This window comes from Ascidia mentula, chromosome 6 (assembly GCF_947561715.1).
Source record: "Ascidia mentula chromosome 6, kaAscMent1.1, whole genome shotgun sequence".
Classification (NCBI taxonomy): Eukaryota; Metazoa; Chordata; class Ascidiacea; order Phlebobranchia; family Ascidiidae; genus Ascidia; species Ascidia mentula.
Genome location: NC_138571.1, coordinates 19,260,751 through 19,281,315, shown reverse-complemented (window position 1 = coordinate 19,281,315; position 20,565 = coordinate 19,260,751). Strand labels below are relative to the sequence as shown.

Below are 20,565 nucleotides of genomic sequence, written 5' to 3'. Positions count from 1 at the left end.
AAAAAAAATCTTTCGCGCAAATATCAAACTTTCCAATCTGGCAAATGCGAGACGCACGAACAAGTTAATCATTAAAGCGTACCGGAAAACAAACGTGTATCGAAGACAGCAATGTTGAAGTTCCTAATTACATTAGCTACCTACAGGGCATGACACAGCCGTCAAGCCTTTGAGATGTATGGACCACTGGATATTCTGTCTTGGGAGACTTGGGCTCTGCTAATCACCGCTGTGTTGGCTTTGAGGTTAGTGGGTTATGCATAGTTAAAATAATATCTTCCACTAGGCTTAATGTGTATGTGTTCTTGTGGAAACATTGGCTTACAACCTTAGCAAAATATGTCTTTGCGTTTTGTTTTAGATATTATGTGTATCAAAATTTCCAGCTCTTAAGGAAATTGGGAATTCCCCATAATCCTCCAAGCATTCTTAAGCTTGGGAATCTCAATGAAATGAGAGAAGATCCTGACTCGGTAAAGTGCAAAAATGTGTCTGATTTCATTGCTAACTGTTTTCTTTTTAAAAATATTTTTTTAAACAGTTTTTTAAAAAGGACCTTGAGCGAAAAAAGAAATTTGGTTATGTTTATGGGTAAGTGTGCTCACAACAATTTTGTGTGTACATAATTCTCCTAAAACCAATCTGAAAAATCAATTATTTGAGTAGCATACACCCAGTAAGAATATCTAGTTAATATATTTTGCACACACATTTATTTTAAATTGTAAAACTTATAGATTATACATTGGTTTGACACCAAGAATTGTTGTCAGTGATCCAGAACTTTTGAAGCAAATTCAAATCAAAGAAAGTCAGGCTTTTCGGGATCGCCAGGTGATTTTTTAGGTTTGACTTTACTTAAACCAGGGGTCTGGACTGTGGGGGACAGTAAGCATTGTCAGGGGGTCTGTGACAAATTTTAAATGTTCATGTTACGTGATTAATAAAGTGCTATTTTCTATTTTGAACATTTTTACAATTTGCCTGGAAAATTGCAAAATCGCTGAAAGCGCATCACAGCCTTGTTATTGTCAAACAAAAACACATTGGTGTGTCCACCAAAAAATCAGTAGGAGCAGATTATTGTAAATCCCAAGGGGGTCCGCCAGGATTAAAAAGTTAAGAACCACTGTGTTAACGTATGTTGTATTTTTGAAAAATTTGCACTTTGATTTCTTTATGATTTTAGATTGAATAAATTTTTTTTGTCAAGATTCTGAATAAACAAATATTGTAACAGCTAAGAGTATCAATTGTATAATTCCAGAGAACTTTCAGCCGAATGGGAGGGAAAGAGATGAACACGTCATTGACATCAGCACAAGGAGACCACTGGAAGCGTTTAAGGTAATTCTGTCTCATTAATTCTTGCATTTCATTCAAAATGCTTTGAAGGAAATACAATTTTTTTTGTCTCTGTGACTGTAGATATTTGGATACGTGTGCTTTATGCCAAATACATACAAGTGATCAAATTTTATTCCCAGTTCAGGTGATTTTAATTACTTCAATTGTAAACTATTTCAGTATAAAATGTACAAGGCTTGAACTACTTTGTTTTATTGAGTTTTCTAATGTACAATTTCTTGCAGGAACACATTATCACCTGTGTTTTCTTCTGCCAATCTCAAGGAAATGATTGGAATTGTTGAGAGATGCACTGATAAAATGGTGAAGTATCTGGAAAAGTCTGTAACAGACACAGATGGAAAAGTTTTTCTGAAAGAGTAAGTCTTGTAACGGAGAAATGGAGAATGGTTTCAGCAACACTTTGTCACTTAGTTTGTAATATGTGCTTTAAATTGCGGTGTCATCATAGGCGTCGATTTTTTTTGTAACTGATAAAAAAAGCAGGGGGGGTGGGTAAAGTCGTTTTTCCAAGGGATTAGTGCCAGAAAAAAGTTATAATGCATTTACCACTGTAACAGCAATCCATGGGTGTAATACACACACTTGAATTTTTAGGCATGTCACGCATTTAGCAAATGAAGAAACCTGTCAGACAGTTAAACCATGATCTCTATTACATCATAATTACCCCGTAATGTACAGTGGAAAATATAGAGTACCTTTCGTCGGAAAGTTGATGTTATTTATTATTTCTAAAAAAACAGGGGGCATGCCCCCCGGGGAATTGACGCCTATGGCTGTTAGGCCCCAATGACATCATATTCACTATATAAGTGCTACTAATTTTATTGAGCGCCCTTGCCGATACAATACATTGTATCAGAAGTGGGATTTTAACCCACCCCTCTATTTGGAGAACAAAACAGGCTAATAAAGAACATAAATTCATATTTTTAGTTTTCTTGGAAAGTTGTCCATGGATGTCATTTGTTCGTCTGCCTTTAATGTTGACGTGCACACACAGGTGACAATGAAATTGTATCTGTATGTCAACCGTCACAGAGTATTAACAATTTTAATACAGTTTACAAAAAAGTTGCAATATCCAAAATATGTATAGCTACTTTTGTTAATTATAGGATGAGGAAGACTCCAAGGTGTTGAAAATGGGACGTAAACTATTTGACAACGAATTAGCTGGAAAACTTTTGATCCCCTTTATATGTGAGTGCTTGGGGATGATTTATCTCAAACACAAAGTTATTATTGTGACTCCACCAATGCATGTAAAAATATTTTCTATATTTGAAACAAGCTTGTTTTTTAAAAAAATTTGCAGCACTTCTTTGTTGTTTGCCAAATAATTTTTGGAAAAATTCAATGGTTATCTTAAAAAAAATATTTGAAACCTTAAATTATTTGGTTATTAGTATACTTTCTAATTTCTGTAGTTATTTTTCCCTCATTGGAAACAGTGGCACAGTACTTTGGAGTGTCAATATTTGAAAAAAGTTCGATTAAATACTTTTCTGGATTGTTGGATCATGTGATTAAAAATAAAGAGGAATATAAAACTGTAAGTAAAGTTCGAAATGTTTTTTTGTCAATTAAATAACCTCAGTTTCCACAATACCAGGTGGCCACAAGGTTGGGAACCACTGAGTATGCTGATAATTATTTATTTTATATATTGTCAAAAGTGTTTTTAACAATCTTTAAAAAATACATTTTGCAGAGGGCCGATCTGATGAGTTTTATGCTAAATGCTAAAATATCAGAAGAAGAAGCAAAGACAGTTGCTAAAGGTAACCTTTTTTCCCTAACCATGAATGGACAACAAGTTGCCCAATTTTTTCATGTGGGTTGCAAATTTACAATGTTTGTCTGCACATGTAAAATTTATTTAGCAGTGTGGTAATCAATCTTCTTATATTTGCAAGGTTTGACAAGGAATGAAATAGTGGGCAACAGCATTCTGATGATTCTCGCCGGTTTTGAGACGACCGGTAACACCATGATGTTTGTTGCTTATAATCTTGCCAGCTACAAAGATGAGCAGGACAAAGCAAGGGCAGAAATACAACAAGCTGTTGAAAATCATGTGAGCTTTGATCATTAAAGTTAATAGCAACACTGAAAAAAAACTATCTTTATGCTGTTTAACCAACTTTGTTTTGGGCACAAATACTGTCTTCTTTCAAACAACAGATGGTTATCATAATTATCATTATGCTGTAAGCAGGCAATATAGCATAACCTTCTAAGACTTACTTTTGCGTATATATATCAAGTTTGTCAAAAAGCTGCATATTTTGATTTGTCAGTAACTGAAAGTTGTTGTAATTAGGGTCATCTGACATATGAAGTCTTGTTCAATCTGAAGTTCTTGACACATTGTATCCACGAGACACTTAGAATCTACCCAGCTTTTGTGAGGTAAGCTACTTATTGAACATTTAAATTATTGCAACATATGTCTTTAGTTGATTTTAAAATAGTGTATTTGGCGAGTCACCACAAAGTAAAGGTTAACGTTTCTCAAACAACATTATCAACAATCACCAAAGCTGCACTAATGGAGCTTAAAACCATGGAAGTTTTTCATGAACATTCTTGTATAGGAATTCCCGTTACTGTGAGAAGGAGATTACCATCAATGGACTGACAATTCCTGCTGGCGTCCATGTTGATATTCCTAGTTATGGTATGGGAAGAGATGAAGAGTATTGGGATGAACCACTGGTTTTTAAACCAGACAGGTTGCTTGATTTCTGGTGTTTTGTGTTTAAATTTGATTTATACACAATATATCAACAAACCATGTTGAAAAGGATAAAGAAATTTTGTGTTAGCTAGACAAGATGGGTTTGTGGTGTTTCATGGTTTGCAGTGTTTTGTTTTAAACTCATTTCTGCTCTTATTGAAGAGAAATTATTTTAAACAGAATGAAGGATATGAACAAAATTGACCCAATGGTGTTCCAACCATTCGGAGCTGGTCCGAGGAACTGCATTGGAATGAGATTTGCGTTAATGGAAATGAAAATGGCCCTTGCAAAAATTCTGCTTGCATATGAACTTGATGTTTGTTCTGAAACACCGGTAGGTTGGTATTTTAGTTGAAGTTTGGCTTTATTAGGAAATTTTATTCAGAATATAGGAAGTAATATTTATATAGTTATGGGCATGGACTATGTTTATTTGAAAAATTCTTGTCCTTGATTTCATGCATATTTTTTCATCATCTTTCGTATCATTGGCACAACCAACTATCTAATATTTGCAAGTTTGGTTTATTTAACAAGGACAACTTGTGGCTGCATTTTTACAAAAAAAATTTGCCGTTACATATGCGCCATAGAGTTATGATATGTGGGGGCAATGTTTAAAACCCAAAACGTTTACTCAAGAAAGCCCGTAAAACATTTGCCTCCCACCAAATTTTCTGGCTGAGTACACCACTGTTTATCACCTGTGTAACTTATTTCTACATGTCAATATTTTTGTCAGAAACCTCCAGTGGACATCACATTCAAAGCAAGTGTCCAATCAAAGGTTCCCATTCCTCTCAAACTCACTCCTTTATTAAAAGATTAGACAAATACTTGTCAGAATTATCCATATTGACGTTTTGGCAAATTTACTCTAATGTTTTTTTTAATTGAAAGCTGCGTTACAAATATTTCTGAAGTTGATGTGTCAAACACAAAACACCACAAATTATGAAAGAATATCTCAACAGAAAAAAATCTATTTTTTGTGCGCTCGTTCTATCGCAATTTTATGCTTTGCAATAAAGTTCCCTATAAAGAAAAGCAGGTACCATTGTATCGGAGAGTTCAAAAACATTTGCACCACAATTCGGACGCATGGAAATCATCAATTTTACAGTCAACAAATTTACGGTAAATGTTTTTATAGCTCCATTACGCCAAAAACGTTTTTTGTTCTACTTGTCTATTCTTCTTAGGTAGTCAACAGAAAAGCGAGGTTAAAGTTATGACATCACACCCCAAAAGACGTCCTGTGATATCACTGAGCAAAGAAACGCACCATCCCCGTCTTATCGAAGTAATGTTGTTGCTGTTAAACCCTTTGGTCTTCCGATATTCAGGGACAAATAAGCCTTTGGTTTGTGACGTCACAGTGACATATTTTGTATAACTTGTCCTGACCTTTGAGGTAACGTAATTAATGGATTCTCCTATGTTTGAAACTATTCGATATCTGCAATATAAGGCGCCTTCTATCTAAACAATGCATTTTTTTTGACGCGAGCGCCTTGCGTGACGTCAAATTCGGTACAGCAAAAAGTTTTACGAACCGAAAAACTTTGGAAATATGTTTGTTGTAGATTTTCCTTTAATCTTACGCAAAAATGTCATGACCGTGTTATATGCACTTTAAACCCCCACGCACACTGCAACACAACTGGTAGATTGTCAATAACACAGATACAGTCTCTTCACATGTGATATACAACAAGCACACATATATATGTATAATCTCTGATATTGTTGCGTCACGTTGTTGGTCGTGATTACAATAACAAACTTTATGCCAAAGTCATGGTCACCCGGTCGTGCTGGCCAAAGCAAAACCCCATCGAAACGCAAACGCCATCTCGGTTCTCAAAACGTTTCCTTTAATCCCTTATCAACAGACTTGAAATGTCCCGAGGACAGTCCAAACGTGGTGGTTTCGGTTGGAGACGGTCGGGATCGTATGGAGGTTGCGCTTGTTGAATCATCGTATGTCTTGCTGATGGTCAATCGCACGCTGTGATGTCGGTGTGCAGCGCTCCTAGGTCTGAAACGACAACGGATCCTTCCGCAGTAAATTGTTTATTTAGGCGCAGAGTGCACACAGTGGTGTAGATAAAAACACTCGCAAAAGAATAAAAAGTACAAGGAAATGCGCGATATACGACAAGGAAACGGAAAGAATAGGACTTCTATGTTTTACACACATATATTGAGGATCACAAATGCCGGCCTAGCTGTTTAGCAACTATAACATGTGAAAAAATATGCCGCTACCTCGTAAGTTGGCTGAGTAACCCGCGTTCAAAGTTTGGTAACTGGCGATTTTGTTTTGTTAAATTCGCTTAATGCAAAGCAATTCGTTGCATACCGCAGTGGTGCTGGCTGAAAATAAAGTACTTCATCGTCCTCCATATCTGCATCACCCGCAAAAACATTTAGTTTTTGTTGCTATTTTTTCTTTTACATTGTTTTTTTGTTTGCGGAATAAAAACTAACTAACTGTATGGTCGCGGTTTGTGTTAATTTAAGAACGCCGTGTGTCATGTTCACGTCATTCCGTTCAAAACCAACACAGAACAGCTACGTCACAGTAATTAGAGGGATTGCTCTAAAGTCGTGCGTGTCCAAACATCAGGAAAGTTTAACGCTCGCCTACAATGACGTCACGTACGTTGCTATTAGTTACAGCGATGTGTTTGCAAAGTCAAACTTGCAAAACCTTGTGCGTTAATTCGATTGTTAGCTACAAGTGTCACCGTTTTCTGGTAAAACAAAACTCGCGTCGGCTCTGTACATTCCATATCAGCATTTATTTTCACCCTTTACATAACTTTCTATGGGAAATATGCTGCTTACACCTGTTACATGATCTGTGTGATTGGTCAACTGCCTGTTGTGTTGCAGTGCGGGGGTATTAACTTACACGTGTAAATGCACAGGAAGCATACTTTCTCAGAAAAGTTATGTAACGGATATGCTCATCATTAGATCGCCCCTTGGACTCCTATATCTGTGCAGCAGTTACATGGACTTTACTGTTTATTTTGCACTAACTGTTAACTTGCTTGGACAGGATAATTTTTGCTCCTAAAAGACCATTGTGTTTACACATGAACTTAACAGCACACTGCGATGATTGACCATCTATCAGTTGTGTTGCAGTGTGGGGAGACTAAGCTACGCGTGGTAATGCACAGGAAGCATACTTTCTCACGAAAGCAATGTAACAGTTACATATACTCATCATTCATTATCGCTCCTAGGACAGACTGCATCTGTGTGGCGATCTCTGTACATGGTCTCTTATCTGTGTAGCAGTTTTAGTCTGTCCAAGTAGCGACTTAAAGATAAGCATATATCCGTTACTTGTAAAACTTTCTGGACAAAGTTTGCTGCCTGTGCATTTACACGCGTTACTTAAACCTAACACTGCAAAACAACTGGTAGATGATCAGTCACGCAGTCTGTTCACAGGATCAGGTGGTGATTTAAAATGAGCATATCTATATATATATTCAAGTTCACTCATATATAGTTTTTGAGATTATTTTTATCTGTGTTAAAGTTGTTGGTCGTAATTAAAATTACTTTAAGCGAAAACTCGGCAGTAAGTCCCTTTCTAAAGAGGAAAAGATATTTGTTTAATTACATCAGTGACGTTTGTTACAAACATCTAACAGTTGATATGTGATGAAACCCAATAAATTTCACCATTTACGTATAGATTGCTGTTGCTAGATTGTAGCACAAAATGGAATCCTATTATGCCAAAAAGCATTCAGGTTGGATAAACCAATACGCTGGAATGCATTACGGCGCTCCTTACCTCAAAAACAACTTCTCCAACTTTGTGCCACCAGGAAACTTCGACTACGTGAAGAATCTGACGAAATTGTGTTTCGATGCTTTTGACGAGGTAAGCTTTTTTCCATAAAAACGTCAGTTCAAACTCGAAAGTCAAACATTTTCACGGGGGTCCCAAAAACCAGAATCCTAAAATAAATTAAAAACACATTTTTATATATACATACTGCTGATTTTCTCTAGAAAGTTTTTTTATTCTTTATCAAGCCGTAGCTGATTACCTTTAAAGCAAGTGATGCGTTAGATCTGTAGTATAGGTTTGTCACATTTGGTTGAGATCAATTCCTGATGGCCAGCTATGGTTTATCAAAGAACTGTGAAAATCACAATGTAAGTTATATATACTGAAAACGTTTAAATATAAATCCCAGGTTTCTCATGCAATATTACGTGAAACTTTTTTCTATTTCCAACTGAACCAAGAGAATGGCAACGTCATAATCTATTAACATGCAGACACTAGATGGCGCTGACGGTCCTTTAGCGTCAGTGCTAAAAAACTGACGTCATAATTGAGCAAACTGTTAGCCTACGTTTCTAAGCATAGAAAGAGCCGAACCAACTTCCGCTAGTACCTTTATATGACCAGATGCATGTGCTACTATGCATCCGTTATGTAAAAACCTTTCCAATGTAGACTTGCACTAACATGCGTGCGTTGGATCTCGGGTGTTGCGTTGGGGGGATCACCTTTCAACTGGCGGAAAAGTTTGATGAAGTTGTTGGCGTTGATTGTTCGAAAGGTTTCATAGAAATATGCGAGAAATTGAAAAAACACGGGGAACATCCAATACATGCATGCACAGAAGGAGATCTGGAGATAGAATTGATGGCGAAAATACCAGACTCAATTGTAAGTTGACTTGTGGCAGATCAAAGTGAAACAGTTCCACGAAACCTTTTTGAAGTTAACACTTTTAACACTGACTGTGGATTTCCAGGATCGAACCAGATGCACTTTCATGCATGGAGATGCTCATGATCTGCCTAAAAGTTTCGGTACTTTTGGATGTGTGGTAATCAGCAACGTCCTGGACCGACTAACCCATCCACGTACAATGCTGGAACTCCTGCCTACTCTTTTGGATGATGGTGGGATTTGTGTAATATCTTCCCCACATTGCTCGTTGGAACCTTTCACACCAAAGGTCGGTGATTTTCTTATTTCAAATCAGGTTAGAGTGCTGGTATCGCAACCGTTCTATCTAAACATTTCCACTTGTACGCTGTGGGGAACGCATAACAAAATAGCCGTTGAAAATGCTATCCTTTGTTGACTGTTTTGTTGCGAAAAACTTTTTATACAAAATAGGAGTTGATTAAACGAATAGGAAGGCCAAAGTTAATTTGCTAATCATAATGGCTCAAACGTTCCAAACACCACTGCATTTATTATCAATACTGTAAAGTAATCACCATTTGCTCTATATCAGCTTTGGCCTTCCTGCTTTGAATGTTCTAGCCCTAATCCAAACCCAAATGTAATATTGTTTTTTTCATCACGTCAGGAAAACTGGATTGGTGGTTACGTTGATAATCATGGCAAAGAGGTCTATTCTTCAGCAACCATTAACGAAGCCATGTCGAAAAGCATGAAGTTAATTGAGACAAAAGAAATTGCATTCGTTTTGCAATATCGAGATCGTGTCTTTGAGACGACCATTTCTGAGGTTCAAGTGTGGAAAAAGTGACTTGCTAATTCGCATAGTTCGCCTACTTACGAAGTAACAAGCCCAGTGCATTTGCTGATGATGTTATTGTAATTGATGTGCGATCACTTGTATGTTGTGGTTATGATGTTCAATGATCAAAATAAACCAGGAGATTGGAACTGAATCAGAACCTCTGAACAGCTCTCCTGTTAACTTGCTGGAACATGATCCTGTTTGCTACAAAGCGACCATTGTGTTTACACATATTACAATAACAAATATTGCCCACGGTTTCTCAATGGGAAATGTGCAGTATTTTAGTTGAACAACGTTTCAAAAACATCAAGTACAAATATAGTAAAATATATGACGTCATATACCAACATTAGTTCAATTCTTAGCGCCCTGTGGTCGAGTCTTGTGAGGTTCGAGGCCGCAATTGTTTCAACGCAAGCTTCCGGGTCATAAATCAAATCAAGTCATGTGCATTTTGCGCAAAACGAACAACTACGCAGATTGCAGCCCATAGGAGGTGATGGGTTGCGACAGGTTGCATGTGACTGAGAGTGGCCACCCGGCAATCGCCAACTCGGTTCTCGGAACGTTTCCTTTGATTCATATCGACAGACCTTAAACGTCCCGAGGACAGTCCAATCGTGCTGGTGAAGTAAGTCGGAGATGATGGGGATCACGTCAATCTCAAACACAACAAGCCACAATTTGTGTAAGAATATTTATTTGAAATAATTTTAATGTTTTTTGTACTTTTGTTTCATCGCAAATTTTATGCTTTTCAATAAAACTCACAACAAAGAAAAAGCAAGTACCATAGTGTGTGATTGTCCTACCGTAAACTAGAATCCTTTATGTAAGAAAAAAATCATGGTAACTGTTTATATAGTACCATTACGTCAGACAACTTATTTACTGTACTTATTTATTTGTTACGTAGTTGGTAAACTTTCAAGCTTCGCGCCAAACATTTGTTCACCCATGACGAATCACATGACCTTGTTTGTCTCGTTGGAAGTTTTGCAGCCACCGTGGAAGAAGTGACGAGTGTTTTGCTTTCCGTTCAGTAATTTCATGTTGTAGGAAGTCACGTTTCTCTTAGATCATGGTACTGGAGTTGGTTTGGTCACGTACACATTTCTAATGTTTTCTAATGAAGTTGTATCTTGTTATTTGCGCACAAAATCTATCGTATAGTGTCAGTGTCATAAACTGATTAACTTCTTATGATTTCACAATTCTTGTTGGTCAACAAATCAGCTTTAAGCCACCCGAAAGGTTGCGATGGCGTAATAGTGACGCAACGATTGCATCATCATTTCCAAGCAGTTGCATCAGCGTTGTTGCGTGATGTCACTGATGACGTACACTCGAAACCGTCTGGGCCATATACAGTTAGGATTCAAACCCGGCTACGCTCCCTGTGTATTTGTAAGGCTGTCCACATCATTTTCGCAATCCTGGAAGAGATACAGAATGTTGTTTTTCTCAAACTTGGCGATCACGTGCATTCGAAACCAAACCAAATCTATGTTTTGACCAGAACAAGATATTTTGCAAGTTTTTCTTATTTATGCATTATCAGCCCAAGTGTAGAGTCCTTTCCGTTGGTTTTGAATTACGTCTGGCAACATTTTACTGCACGAAACGTCCAGTTGGAATCGTTCATATCGCGTCACGTGACCATGTCCGTCACGAGATGTGACGTATGACGTAAACAAAAAAGTTACCGAGCCCGGAATGTTTGACCGTCCATAAAAGACCGCCGGTCCAATCAAGTCCTCAGACCTTATTGAAATTGCTTCTGAACCGAAGAAATGTATGGACCACTGGATATTCTGTCTTGGGAAACTTGGGCTTTGCTAATCACTGCTGTGTTGACTTTGAGGTTAGTGGTTTAAAAAGTAAAAAATATATATTTTACCATTTTGCCTATTGCATTGCATATGTACAATTACTCCAGAAAAGTAGTGGACACACTTTGCGACTTGCGGGTTGGAACTGTTAACAAATTTTTATTGGCCAATAGCCCATGTGATTATAAAGTGTACTAAGAAGTGTTTGCACTACAGTGTATGAGCTAACCTCTTTATAATGATTAACTTTTATAAGTTGCAACTCAGCAGTAAAATAACATGCACTAACATTACCTTAAAATTTAGTTAAATGGCACTTTCACCAGTGTTTAGTGCTTTGGGTACATAATTTTATATCTCCTGTTAGAGTTACATCATAGAAACCCTTTCTTTGCATCTTTTTATTATTAAGTATGCACAGAACAAATGAATAAAATGCTGTGTAGTATTTGTTGCATCTTGTGCAACTTTTTCAATTTTTCATCAATAATTTTTCAGATATTATGTGCACCAAAGATTTCAGTTGTTAAGGAAATTGGGAATTCCCCATAATCCACCAAGCATTCTTAAGCTTGGAAATCTCAATGAAATGAGAGAAGATCCTGACTCGGTAAAATACTGAAAACTTTGTTTATCTTCCATTGCTAACTTATTCCTTTGCGCCAACAGTTTTTCAAAAAGGACCTGGAACGTAAAGAAAAATTCGGCTATGTTTATGGGTAAGTGTTTAGTGTACACTGTTTAGATACCAGATTGGTATAAAAAAATATGGTCCATTGAGGATTTGTGAAAATTTATTAATGGTCCACACAGAAAGCTCTAAAATTAACATGCGAAAAACACTCTGACAATTCCAGCAATTAATGTTCCCTAAAAAAACCCTTACTGCAAATTACCAACTTTCCAATCTGGTATATACAATACTTCCATAAGTTGCATACTGATTTTCAGTCTAAAACTTGCAGATCCTATATTGGTTTAACTCCAAGAATTGCCATCAGTGACCCTGTAATTTTGAAGCAAATTCAAATCAAAGAGAGTCAGATTTTTCGGGATCGTCAGGTAAATTATGTGCAATGTATTGTATTATTTCTGCATACTTTGTCTTGTTATATAGAAGTATTTCTTTGTGCATTCTTGTCATTTTTATGCTTTCCTAGATGAAAATTAATCAAATTGAGTTACAAAATAGAGCATAGTGTTTTCGCTCCAGTATTTTTTGCCAACTTACGCTAAAATTAATCCACTTACCACAGGCAATAAAATCGCTCAACAGTAATCAGTTATGTTCCCATTATTTCTCTTATTCCAGAGATCTTTCAGTCGAATGGGAGGAAAAGAAATGAACACATCATTGACATCAGCACAAGGAGACCACTGGAAGCGTTTAAGGTAATTCTGTCTCATTAATTCTTGCATGTAATCAACCAGTAAAATTCACGTAAAAGTTCTGTATAAATGAAAAACTATTCTACAATTCCGCTAAAACATTTGCAGGAATACGTTGTCGCCGGTATTTTCAACCGCAAAACTCAAGGAAATGATCGGAATTGTGGAAAGATGCACTGACAAAATGGTTAAAAACCTTGAGAAAAATTCCAAGGAAAATGATGGGAAAGTTTTCCCGAAAGAGTAAAAAACTGTAGTTGTAACTCTAGAAATTTGACTTGAAAACATCTGATAACAACTGGGATGAAACCTAGTTGCCCACATCCAAACATCTCCTCTTGACCTGTTTAGCTTGGGTGTACAATAGAGTGTGTTTGACACGGGGTGTCTGGACTAAGTCTGAATATATAGTGAAGTCCATATGAGATACTGAAGTGGAGTTATGTTGAATGAGCAAACATATCAACAGTTGTTTGTTGTGGAATAAATTTCTTTTACAACCCATTTGACAATTTATGACAACAATAAATAATCAGTTTCTTCTGAATCCAAATCTTTTTTGTTTTGGGATATCCCCATGTTTTGCATCTGTTTATGTATTACCAAAATAAGCTAGCATGAACGTGCAACATAAAGTTACTTGTGTTTAGTTTTCTTGGAAAGTTGTCCCTGGATGTCATATGTTCGTCTGCCTTTAATGTTGACGTGCACACACAGGTGACATTGAAATTCTTTCTAGAAAAACTAACAATATAACTGAAATTGTGTTAATAGGATGAAAACAATGAAAACTCACAGATGTTAAAGATGGGACGCAAGCTTTTTGATGTTCGGTTCGCTGGAAAACTTTTGTTTTCTTTCGTTTGTAAGTTGAATTATTTTAGCTGTAGTAAGTGTGCAAATTTATTGGTTTCACTCAACATATACATAACACAGATTTTTTAAAACTTTATGTAATTTAAAGTGACCTGGAGACTGTGCTCACTGTTTCAATTCCTATCATGTTTCGATTTTGACGTTAAAATATGTAAAATCTGTCCTTTGTAACAAGTTGCACTGATTCCTCTTAACAGTGTGCACTGCCTGCAGCTAATGAGCTGACCAATGGATCATTATTGACTCATTTTACTTTTTGTGTCATTCCAGTATGTTTGCAACACATTAAAAGTAACATGAAACGTCATTTACAAGAAATTTTAGCTACCAAATTTTCAAGTATTGTCTTCCATTTTTTGTTGCAGAAAATAAAAGAGCAAATTTTAGTAAATTTAAATCTCTTTGCAGTCATGTTCCCATCACTGGAAAAATTGGCTGAATATTGTGGAGTAATGATATTTCCAAAAGACTCAGTTAAATATTTTGCTGGACTTGTAGATCAAGTAATAAAAAAGAAGGACGATGACAAAGCAGTAAGTATTGTGTTCGGTTTAAAACACTATGTTTGTGGACTGTTTTTAAGGAAGTGTATGGCCTGTTGATTTCATAGTAAATTTTGCATTCCTGCTGCAAACTGTTTACTAAATCAGATATTTTAATTTAAACTTTGTTACAGAGAGTTGATCTAATGCGTTTAATGTTAAATGCCAAAATTCCTGATGCTGAAGCAAAGAAAGCTGTTAAAGGTATTTGGTCTAAAAAATACATCTTTTTTATTATTATATGAAATACTTTAGTTTTTATTTGAAGTTTTATGATAAAAACCATTGTTTTAATTGATCAACATCTCAGTAATGTAATTTTCAAAACCATGCATTATTGCATTTTTTTAGGTTTGACAAGAAATGAAATAGTGGGCAACAGCATTCTGATGATTCTCGCCGGCTTTGAGACGACCGGTAACACCATGATGTTTGTTGCTTATAATCTTGCCAGCTACAAAGATGAGCAGGACAAAGCAAGGGCAGAAATACAACAAGCTGTTGAAAATCATGTAAGCTTTGATCTTTGACGTTAATAGCAACACTGAAAAACTCACTTCAACCTGTTTAACCAAATTATATTTAGGGTGGTTTGACATATGAAGCCCTATTGGAACTGAAGTTCTTGACTCAATGCATCCATGAAACTCTGAGAATCTACCCAGCTATTATCAGGTAGGCTAATTATCAGAACTTAAGATTATTTTACTTTCAGCCAAAACTTTGCCTGGAGCTAGCTTGAGTACATTTGTGACAATACAACTTAAGCTGTTTCTGAAATTGCCAAGCCAACATAATGTACTTTGACTTTAATTTGATGAAAAGTAGGTTTAGTTTAAGTAGTTCTTAACCTGAACTTGCACATCATTAGAGAAAAATTTATTTTTAACAGCCTGGTTATTTGGTAAAATTTAGGCTAAAATGTACTGAAATTAACATATAGTTAAAATTTCATTGGGCAAAATGATGCACTTTATACCAGAAGATTCCATTAATGTGAAAATGATATTTATTTTGTGTCGGTAATATATTTCACATAGACCCACATTTCGCAACACACTTTGTTGAAAAAACTTATTTAACAAAAATGTTGTTTTTGCTGACCTTGCATTTACAATTGTTTGTAAAGGAACTCCCGTTACTGTGAGAAGGAGATCACCATCAATGGAGTGACAATTCCTGCCGGCGTCCATGTTGATATTCCAAGTTATGGCATGGGAAGGGATGAAGAATATTGGGATGAACCACTGGTTTTTAAACCAGACAGGTTGGTTCATTAGTGATATTTTTGGTTTAAACTGTGTAAAATTGCCATATAAACCACATTAAAAATGGACTTTTTGAAACTAGTTTTTTTGTCTAGTCAGCTGCATTGGCTCTGGTGCTTATACAACTTTTTTGTATTTGCTTCAAATATTTTGTGATTTAACAGAATGGAAGATATGAATAAAATTGACCCAATGGTGTTCCAACCATTCGGAGCTGGTCCGAGGAACTGCATTGGAATGAGATTTGCGCTAATGGAAATGAAAATGGCACTTGCAAAGATTCTGCTTGCTTATGAACTTGATGTTTGTTCTGATACACCGGTAAATTTCTGTGAAAAATTTGAAACCATGATGTTATCCAACCAAAATTCAAGTAAAAACCCATCATGTCTTCAATTGCTTTCAAAAAATGAGCCTTTAGTTTAATATTTTTGTTATCTGTGTTATTTAACTGTGTTAATATTTTCATCCAGAAACCTCCAATTGATATAACATTCAAAGCAAGTGTTCAACCAAAAGTGCCGATTCCCCTCAGAATCACACCTCTACAACCTGAAGAGTAAAAACTACTGTGAAAGCTGGTTGCTTTTTTCTTGTGTATGGGTAAACATGAATTGTGGTACAGTAGCTGTATTTTCAATTTTGTAGGAAGTTTATAAAGCAGTTTTCTAAAATTGTATCTTAATTGTATTTTTAGTGTAAATTTTTTAATTGTTCGTGTGTTTGTTACTAATTAGTGTTCATCATGTTTTAAAATCTACCTGATTTTGTGATATTTTAACAGCAAGTTAAAGCTGCAGATAATTGGGATTTGACGTGATTTTTTTAATGTTCCATTCCATTGTTGTTCTCGCTTTTGTTTCAACGTTTCTGAATCGTTTGTTTCTGATGATAGAACTGCATAAAAATATTGTACGTTTCAGATCCTTTGTGAAATCTATGAAAGCAATAAGATTCAAAGTTACAATTGGTTATTTATATTCGTAAAAATTATTTAGTAATGAATATATTTTTTGTGAAGTCCTATAGGAAGTTTTTTTGCCTGAAAACTTTGTGTTGTGGGCTGCATTTTTTTGTGCCCGCTGTGTGGCGCAAGAGGTTTATCTTACGAGCCAATTGTTGCTTACGAGCACATGGTATTTGAATTTCTAACTTATTCTAGACTAAAATCCTGCCAATCATGCCATTGCATGAAATATTACTGCGCTATTCTAGACTATAACTTGTGAGGCAAAAATAAAAGTTAAATATTAAAAATATTACTTTTGTTTGTCCTACATACGATATAACGGCGGAGTTAATTTATTCTAACATAGAATGGCAATGTCTCGGTATACATTTCAATCACCTACTTACTTGACCCTGTGTAGTCACTACAAAGTGGAGGTCTTGCTTGGTTATTAAGCTAGCAAGATCGCTGTAAGCCACCAAAGCTTTTATCCAATGAACTTGCCCATAAGTTCGTGTTGTGTGTTGTTGCATCACAAAGGGGCAGTCATGTTCCCATCACTGGAAAAATTAGCTGAATATTGTGGAGTAATGATATTTCCAAAAGACTCAGTTAAATATTTTGCTGGACTTGTAGATCAAGTAATAAAAAAGGACGATGACAAAGCAGTAAGTATTGTATTCGGTTTAAAACATTATGTTTATCGACTTTAAAACAGATTTTTAAGAAAAGTGTATGTCCTGTTGATTTCATAGTAAATTTTACATTGCTGCTGCAAACTGTTCACTAAATCAGATATTTTAATTTAAACTTTGTTACAGAGAGTTGATCTAATGCGTTTGATGTTAAATGCCAAAATTCCTGATGCTGAAGCAAAGAAAGCTGTTAAAGGTATTTGGTCTAAAAAATACGTCTTTTTTATTATTATATGAAATACTTTAGTTTTTATTTGAAGTTTTATGATAAAAACCATTGTTTTAATTGATCAGCATCTCAGTAATGTACTTGTGAAGTTGGTTCAACATACATTTCAGGATATATGTAACAATTTTCAAAACCATGCATTATTTCATTTTTTTAGGTTTGACAAGAAATGAAATAGTGGGCAACAGCATTCTGATGATTCTCGCCGGCTTTGAGACGACCGGTAACACCATGATGTTTGTTGCTTATAATCTTGCCAGCTACAAAGATGAGCAGGACAAAGCAAGGGCAGAAATACAACAAGCTGTTGAAAATCATGTAAGCTTTGATCTTTGATGTTAAAAGCAACACTGAAAAACTCACTTCAACCTGTTTAACCAAATTATATTTAGGGTGGTTTGACTTATGAAGCCCTATTGGAACTGAAGTTCTTGACTCAATGCATCCATGAAACTCTTAGAATCTACCCAGCTATTGTCAGGTAGGCTAATTATCAGAACTTAAGATTATTTGACTTTCAGCCAAAACTTTGCCTGGGGCTAGCTTGAGTACATTTGTGACAATACAACTTAAGCTGTTTCTGAAATTGCCAAGCCAACATAATGTACTTTGACTTTAATTTGATGAAAAGTAGGTTTAGTTTAAGTGGTTCTTAACCTGAACTTGCACATCATTAGAGAAAAAAATATTTTTAACAGCCTGGTTATTTGGTAAAATTTAGGCTAAAATGTACTGAAATTAACATATAGTTAAAATTTTATTTGGCAAAATGATGCACTTTGTACCAGAAGATTCCATTAATGTGAAAATGATATTTATTTGGTGTCGGTAATATATTTCACATAGACCCACATTTCGCAACACACTTTGTTGAAAAAACTGATTTAACAAAAATGTTGTTTTTGCTGACCTTGCATTTACAATTGTTTGTGAAGGAACTCCCGTTACTGTGAGAAGGAGATTGCCATTAATGGAGTGACAATTCCTGCTGGCGTCCATGTTGATATTCCCAGTTATGGAATGACAAGAGATGAAGAATATTGGGATGAACCACTGGTTTTTAAACCAGACAGGTTGGTTCATTAGTGATATTTTTGGTTTAAACTGTGTAAAATTGCCATATAAACCACATTAAAAATGGACTTTTTGAAACAACATTTTTGTCTAGTCAGCTGCATTGGCTCTGGTGCTTATACAACTTTTTTGTATTTGCTTAAAATATTTTGTGATTTAACAGAATGGAAGATATGAATAAAATTGACCCAATGGTGTTCCAACCATTCGGAGCTGGTCCAAGGAACTGCATTGGAATGAGATTTGCGTTGATGGAAATGAAAATGGCACTTGGAAAAATACTGCTTGCTTATGAACTTGATGTTTGTTCTGATACACCGGTAAATTTGTGTGAAAAATTTGAAACCATGATTTTATCCAACCAAAATTGAAATAAAAAACCATCATGTCTTCAATTGCTTTTAAAAAATGAGACTCTAAGAGTCTTTAGTTTAACTTGTGTTGATATTTTTTGTGTTATTTAACTGTGTTAATATTTTTTTTCAGAAACCTCCAATTGATATTACATTCAAAGCAAGTGTTCAACCAAAAGTCGCGATTCCCCTCAGAATCACACCTCTAGAACCTGAAGAGTAAAATCTATTGTGAAAGCTGGTTGGTTTTTTCTTGTGTGTGGGTAAACATGAATTGTGGTACAGTAGCTGTATTTTTAATTTTGTGGGAGGTATATAAAGCAGTCTTTTTAAATTATAACTTGATTGTGTTTTTAGAGATTGAATTTTTTTAATTGTTTGTGTATTTGTTACTAATTAGTGTTCATCATATTTTAAAATCTACCTGATTTTGTGACATTTTTTGATAGCAGGTTATAGCTGCAGATAATTATGATTTGACGTGATTTTTTAATGTTCCATTCCATTCTTGTTTCAACGTTTGTGAATCGTTTGTTTCTGATAATAGAACTGCACACAAATTTTGTACGTTTCAGATCCTTTGTGAAATCTTTTGTAACAAGAAGATTTAAAGTTACGATTGGTTATTTATATTCGTAAAAATAATTTAGTGATGAATATTTTTTGTGAAGTCCTATAGGAAGTTTTTTTGCCTAAAAACTTTGTGTTGTTGGCTGAATTTTTTTGTGCCCGCTGTGTGGCGCAAGAGGTTTATCATGAAAAATGTTGTGCATTCTATTCATGATGGGTGGTTCCCCGCCTTTTTCTGAAGATTTTGTGCCAACCAATTCTTGCTTACGAGCACACGGTATTTGAATTTCTAACTTATTCTAGACTAGAACTCTTTTTCTCACAAGATTGAATTTCATTTGACAGATGGTACAAGTAGCACAGATATTTGCAAGGCAAAATAAAAGTTAAATAGCGCTTGCTAAACTCCCAATGCTCGTACAGTTTATTTCTAGAGTCAAATACGCGCGTCACTAAAAATAACGCGGTTTTCTGCAACACAATAATCCAACATGACTAACCAACAAAACTCACCGAACTGTGGCGTAAAGCAAGCCTTAACTTCTTTGATTTACAATTCAAATGAGCATTAACTATGTTAAATGCCACCTTATTCAAAATTCAATCTATAAAAGCAGAAGGTTAATCAGAGCACATGTAACACCACCAAACACAACAACTAACTAACGAAAAGAAAGCCCGCCTTCACATCAAGACAATGGTATTGTACTGACCAACAAACATTATTACGTAACTATAATGACTGTGCTCCCAGCACCCGTAAACAAAACAATGGCGGCGAGAATCTACACATATTATTTTGGCTCCACTTTGCTTATTATCATAAATATTGCTTCGCAATAGAAAAACGATTGGCGAAAATACGATATAACGGCGGAGTTAATTCATTCTTACCACAAGGTGGCACTGTCTCGGTATACATTTCAATCATCTACTTACTTGACCCTGTGTAGTCACTACAAAGTGGAGATCTTGCTTGGTTATTAAGCTAGCAAGATCGCTGTAAGCCACCAAAGCTTTTATCCAATGAACTTGCCCATAAGTTCGTGTTGTGTGTTGTTGCATCACAAAGGGGCCAATTACGTCGTACTAATAAACAGAAATAAGAAATTTCAACGCACA

The 20,565-nt window shown here is 35.6% G+C and overlaps 3 protein-coding genes across 5 annotated transcripts; all 3 read left to right on the top strand.

Moving 5' to 3' along the window:
• The first annotated feature begins 174 nt into the window (after positions 1-174).
• Positions 175-5,157, top strand: LOC145905309 (cytochrome P450 3A11-like). The gene is made up of 15 exons (XM_082992472.1): positions 175-245; positions 362-473; positions 542-591; positions 738-834; positions 1,268-1,347; positions 1,593-1,727; positions 2,308-2,374; positions 2,490-2,574; positions 2,802-2,926; positions 3,086-3,155; positions 3,291-3,451; positions 3,698-3,786; positions 3,972-4,109; positions 4,295-4,451; positions 4,860-5,157. The coding sequence occupies exons 1-15, from the start codon at positions 175-177 to the stop codon at positions 4,944-4,946; spliced, it is 1,524 nt and encodes a 507-aa protein (XP_082848598.1). The 3' UTR covers positions 4,947-5,157.
• Positions 5,158-5,318: 161 nt separating this feature from the next.
• Positions 5,319-9,669, top strand: LOC145906560 (uncharacterized). The gene is made up of 5 exons (XM_082993994.1): positions 5,319-5,420; positions 7,839-8,030; positions 8,616-8,831; positions 8,920-9,126; positions 9,487-9,669. The coding sequence occupies exons 2-5, from the start codon at positions 7,866-7,868 to the stop codon at positions 9,667-9,669; spliced, it is 771 nt and encodes a 256-aa protein (XP_082850120.1). The 5' UTR covers positions 5,319-5,420; positions 7,839-7,865.
• Positions 9,670-10,737: 1,068 nt separating this feature from the next.
• Positions 10,738-19,447, top strand: LOC145905308 (cytochrome P450 3A11-like). Of its 3 annotated transcripts, none has more exons than XM_082992471.1 (15): positions 10,738-11,530; positions 11,997-12,108; positions 12,168-12,217; positions 12,464-12,560; positions 12,811-12,890; positions 12,996-13,130; positions 13,538-13,604; positions 13,662-13,752; positions 17,069-17,190; positions 17,344-17,413; positions 17,604-17,764; positions 17,839-17,927; positions 18,382-18,519; positions 18,684-18,840; positions 19,007-19,447. In XM_082992471.1, the coding sequence occupies exons 1-15, from the start codon at positions 11,460-11,462 to the stop codon at positions 19,094-19,096; spliced, it is 1,530 nt and encodes a 509-aa protein (XP_082848597.1). In that variant the 5' UTR covers positions 10,738-11,459; the 3' UTR covers positions 19,097-19,447. The 3 variants fall into 3 exon arrangements, with proteins under 3 accessions (XP_082848597.1, XP_082848596.1, XP_082848595.1); XM_082992470.1 differs by lacking the exon at positions 17,069-17,190 and adding an exon at positions 14,172-14,296 and having other exon boundaries at positions 10,740-11,530; XM_082992469.1 differs by lacking the exons at positions 17,069-17,190; positions 17,344-17,413; positions 17,604-17,764; ... (2 more) ...; positions 18,684-18,840; positions 19,007-19,447 and adding exons at positions 14,172-14,296; positions 14,440-14,509; positions 14,657-14,817; ... (2 more) ...; positions 15,738-15,894; positions 16,047-17,013 and having other exon boundaries at positions 10,750-11,530.
• Positions 19,448-20,565: the final 1,118 nt, after the last annotated feature.

Bases quoted from the DNA above. Each gene is read 5' to 3' on its own strand.
- LOC145906560 (XM_082993994.1), top strand. From the start codon at position 7,866: ATGGAATCCTATTATGCCAAAAAGCATTCAGGTTGGATAAACCAATAC. The intron at 8,031-8,615 runs GTAAGCTTTTTT...TTTCCAATGTAG, and splicing joins GTTTCGATGCTTTTGACGAG to ACTTGCACTAACATGCGTGC. The intron at 9,127-9,486 runs GTCGGTGATTTT...TCATCACGTCAG, and splicing joins TGGAACCTTTCACACCAAAG to GAAAACTGGATTGGTGGTTA.
- LOC145905308 (XM_082992470.1), top strand. From the start codon at position 11,460: ATGTATGGACCACTGGATATTCTGTCTTGGGAAACTTGGGCTTTGCTA. The intron at 12,109-12,167 runs GTAAAATACTGA...TTGCGCCAACAG, and splicing joins TGAGAGAAGATCCTGACTCG to TTTTTCAAAAAGGACCTGGA. The intron at 12,218-12,463 runs GTAAGTGTTTAG...TAAAACTTGCAG, and splicing joins AAATTCGGCTATGTTTATGG to ATCCTATATTGGTTTAACTC.
- LOC145905309 (XM_082992472.1), top strand. From the start codon at position 175: ATGTATGGACCACTGGATATTCTGTCTTGGGAGACTTGGGCTCTGCTA. The intron at 246-361 runs GTTAGTGGGTTA...GTTTTGTTTTAG, and splicing joins ACCGCTGTGTTGGCTTTGAG to ATATTATGTGTATCAAAATT. The intron at 1,728-2,307 runs GTAAGTCTTGTA...TCATATTTTTAG, and splicing joins GGAAAAGTTTTTCTGAAAGA to TTTTCTTGGAAAGTTGTCCA.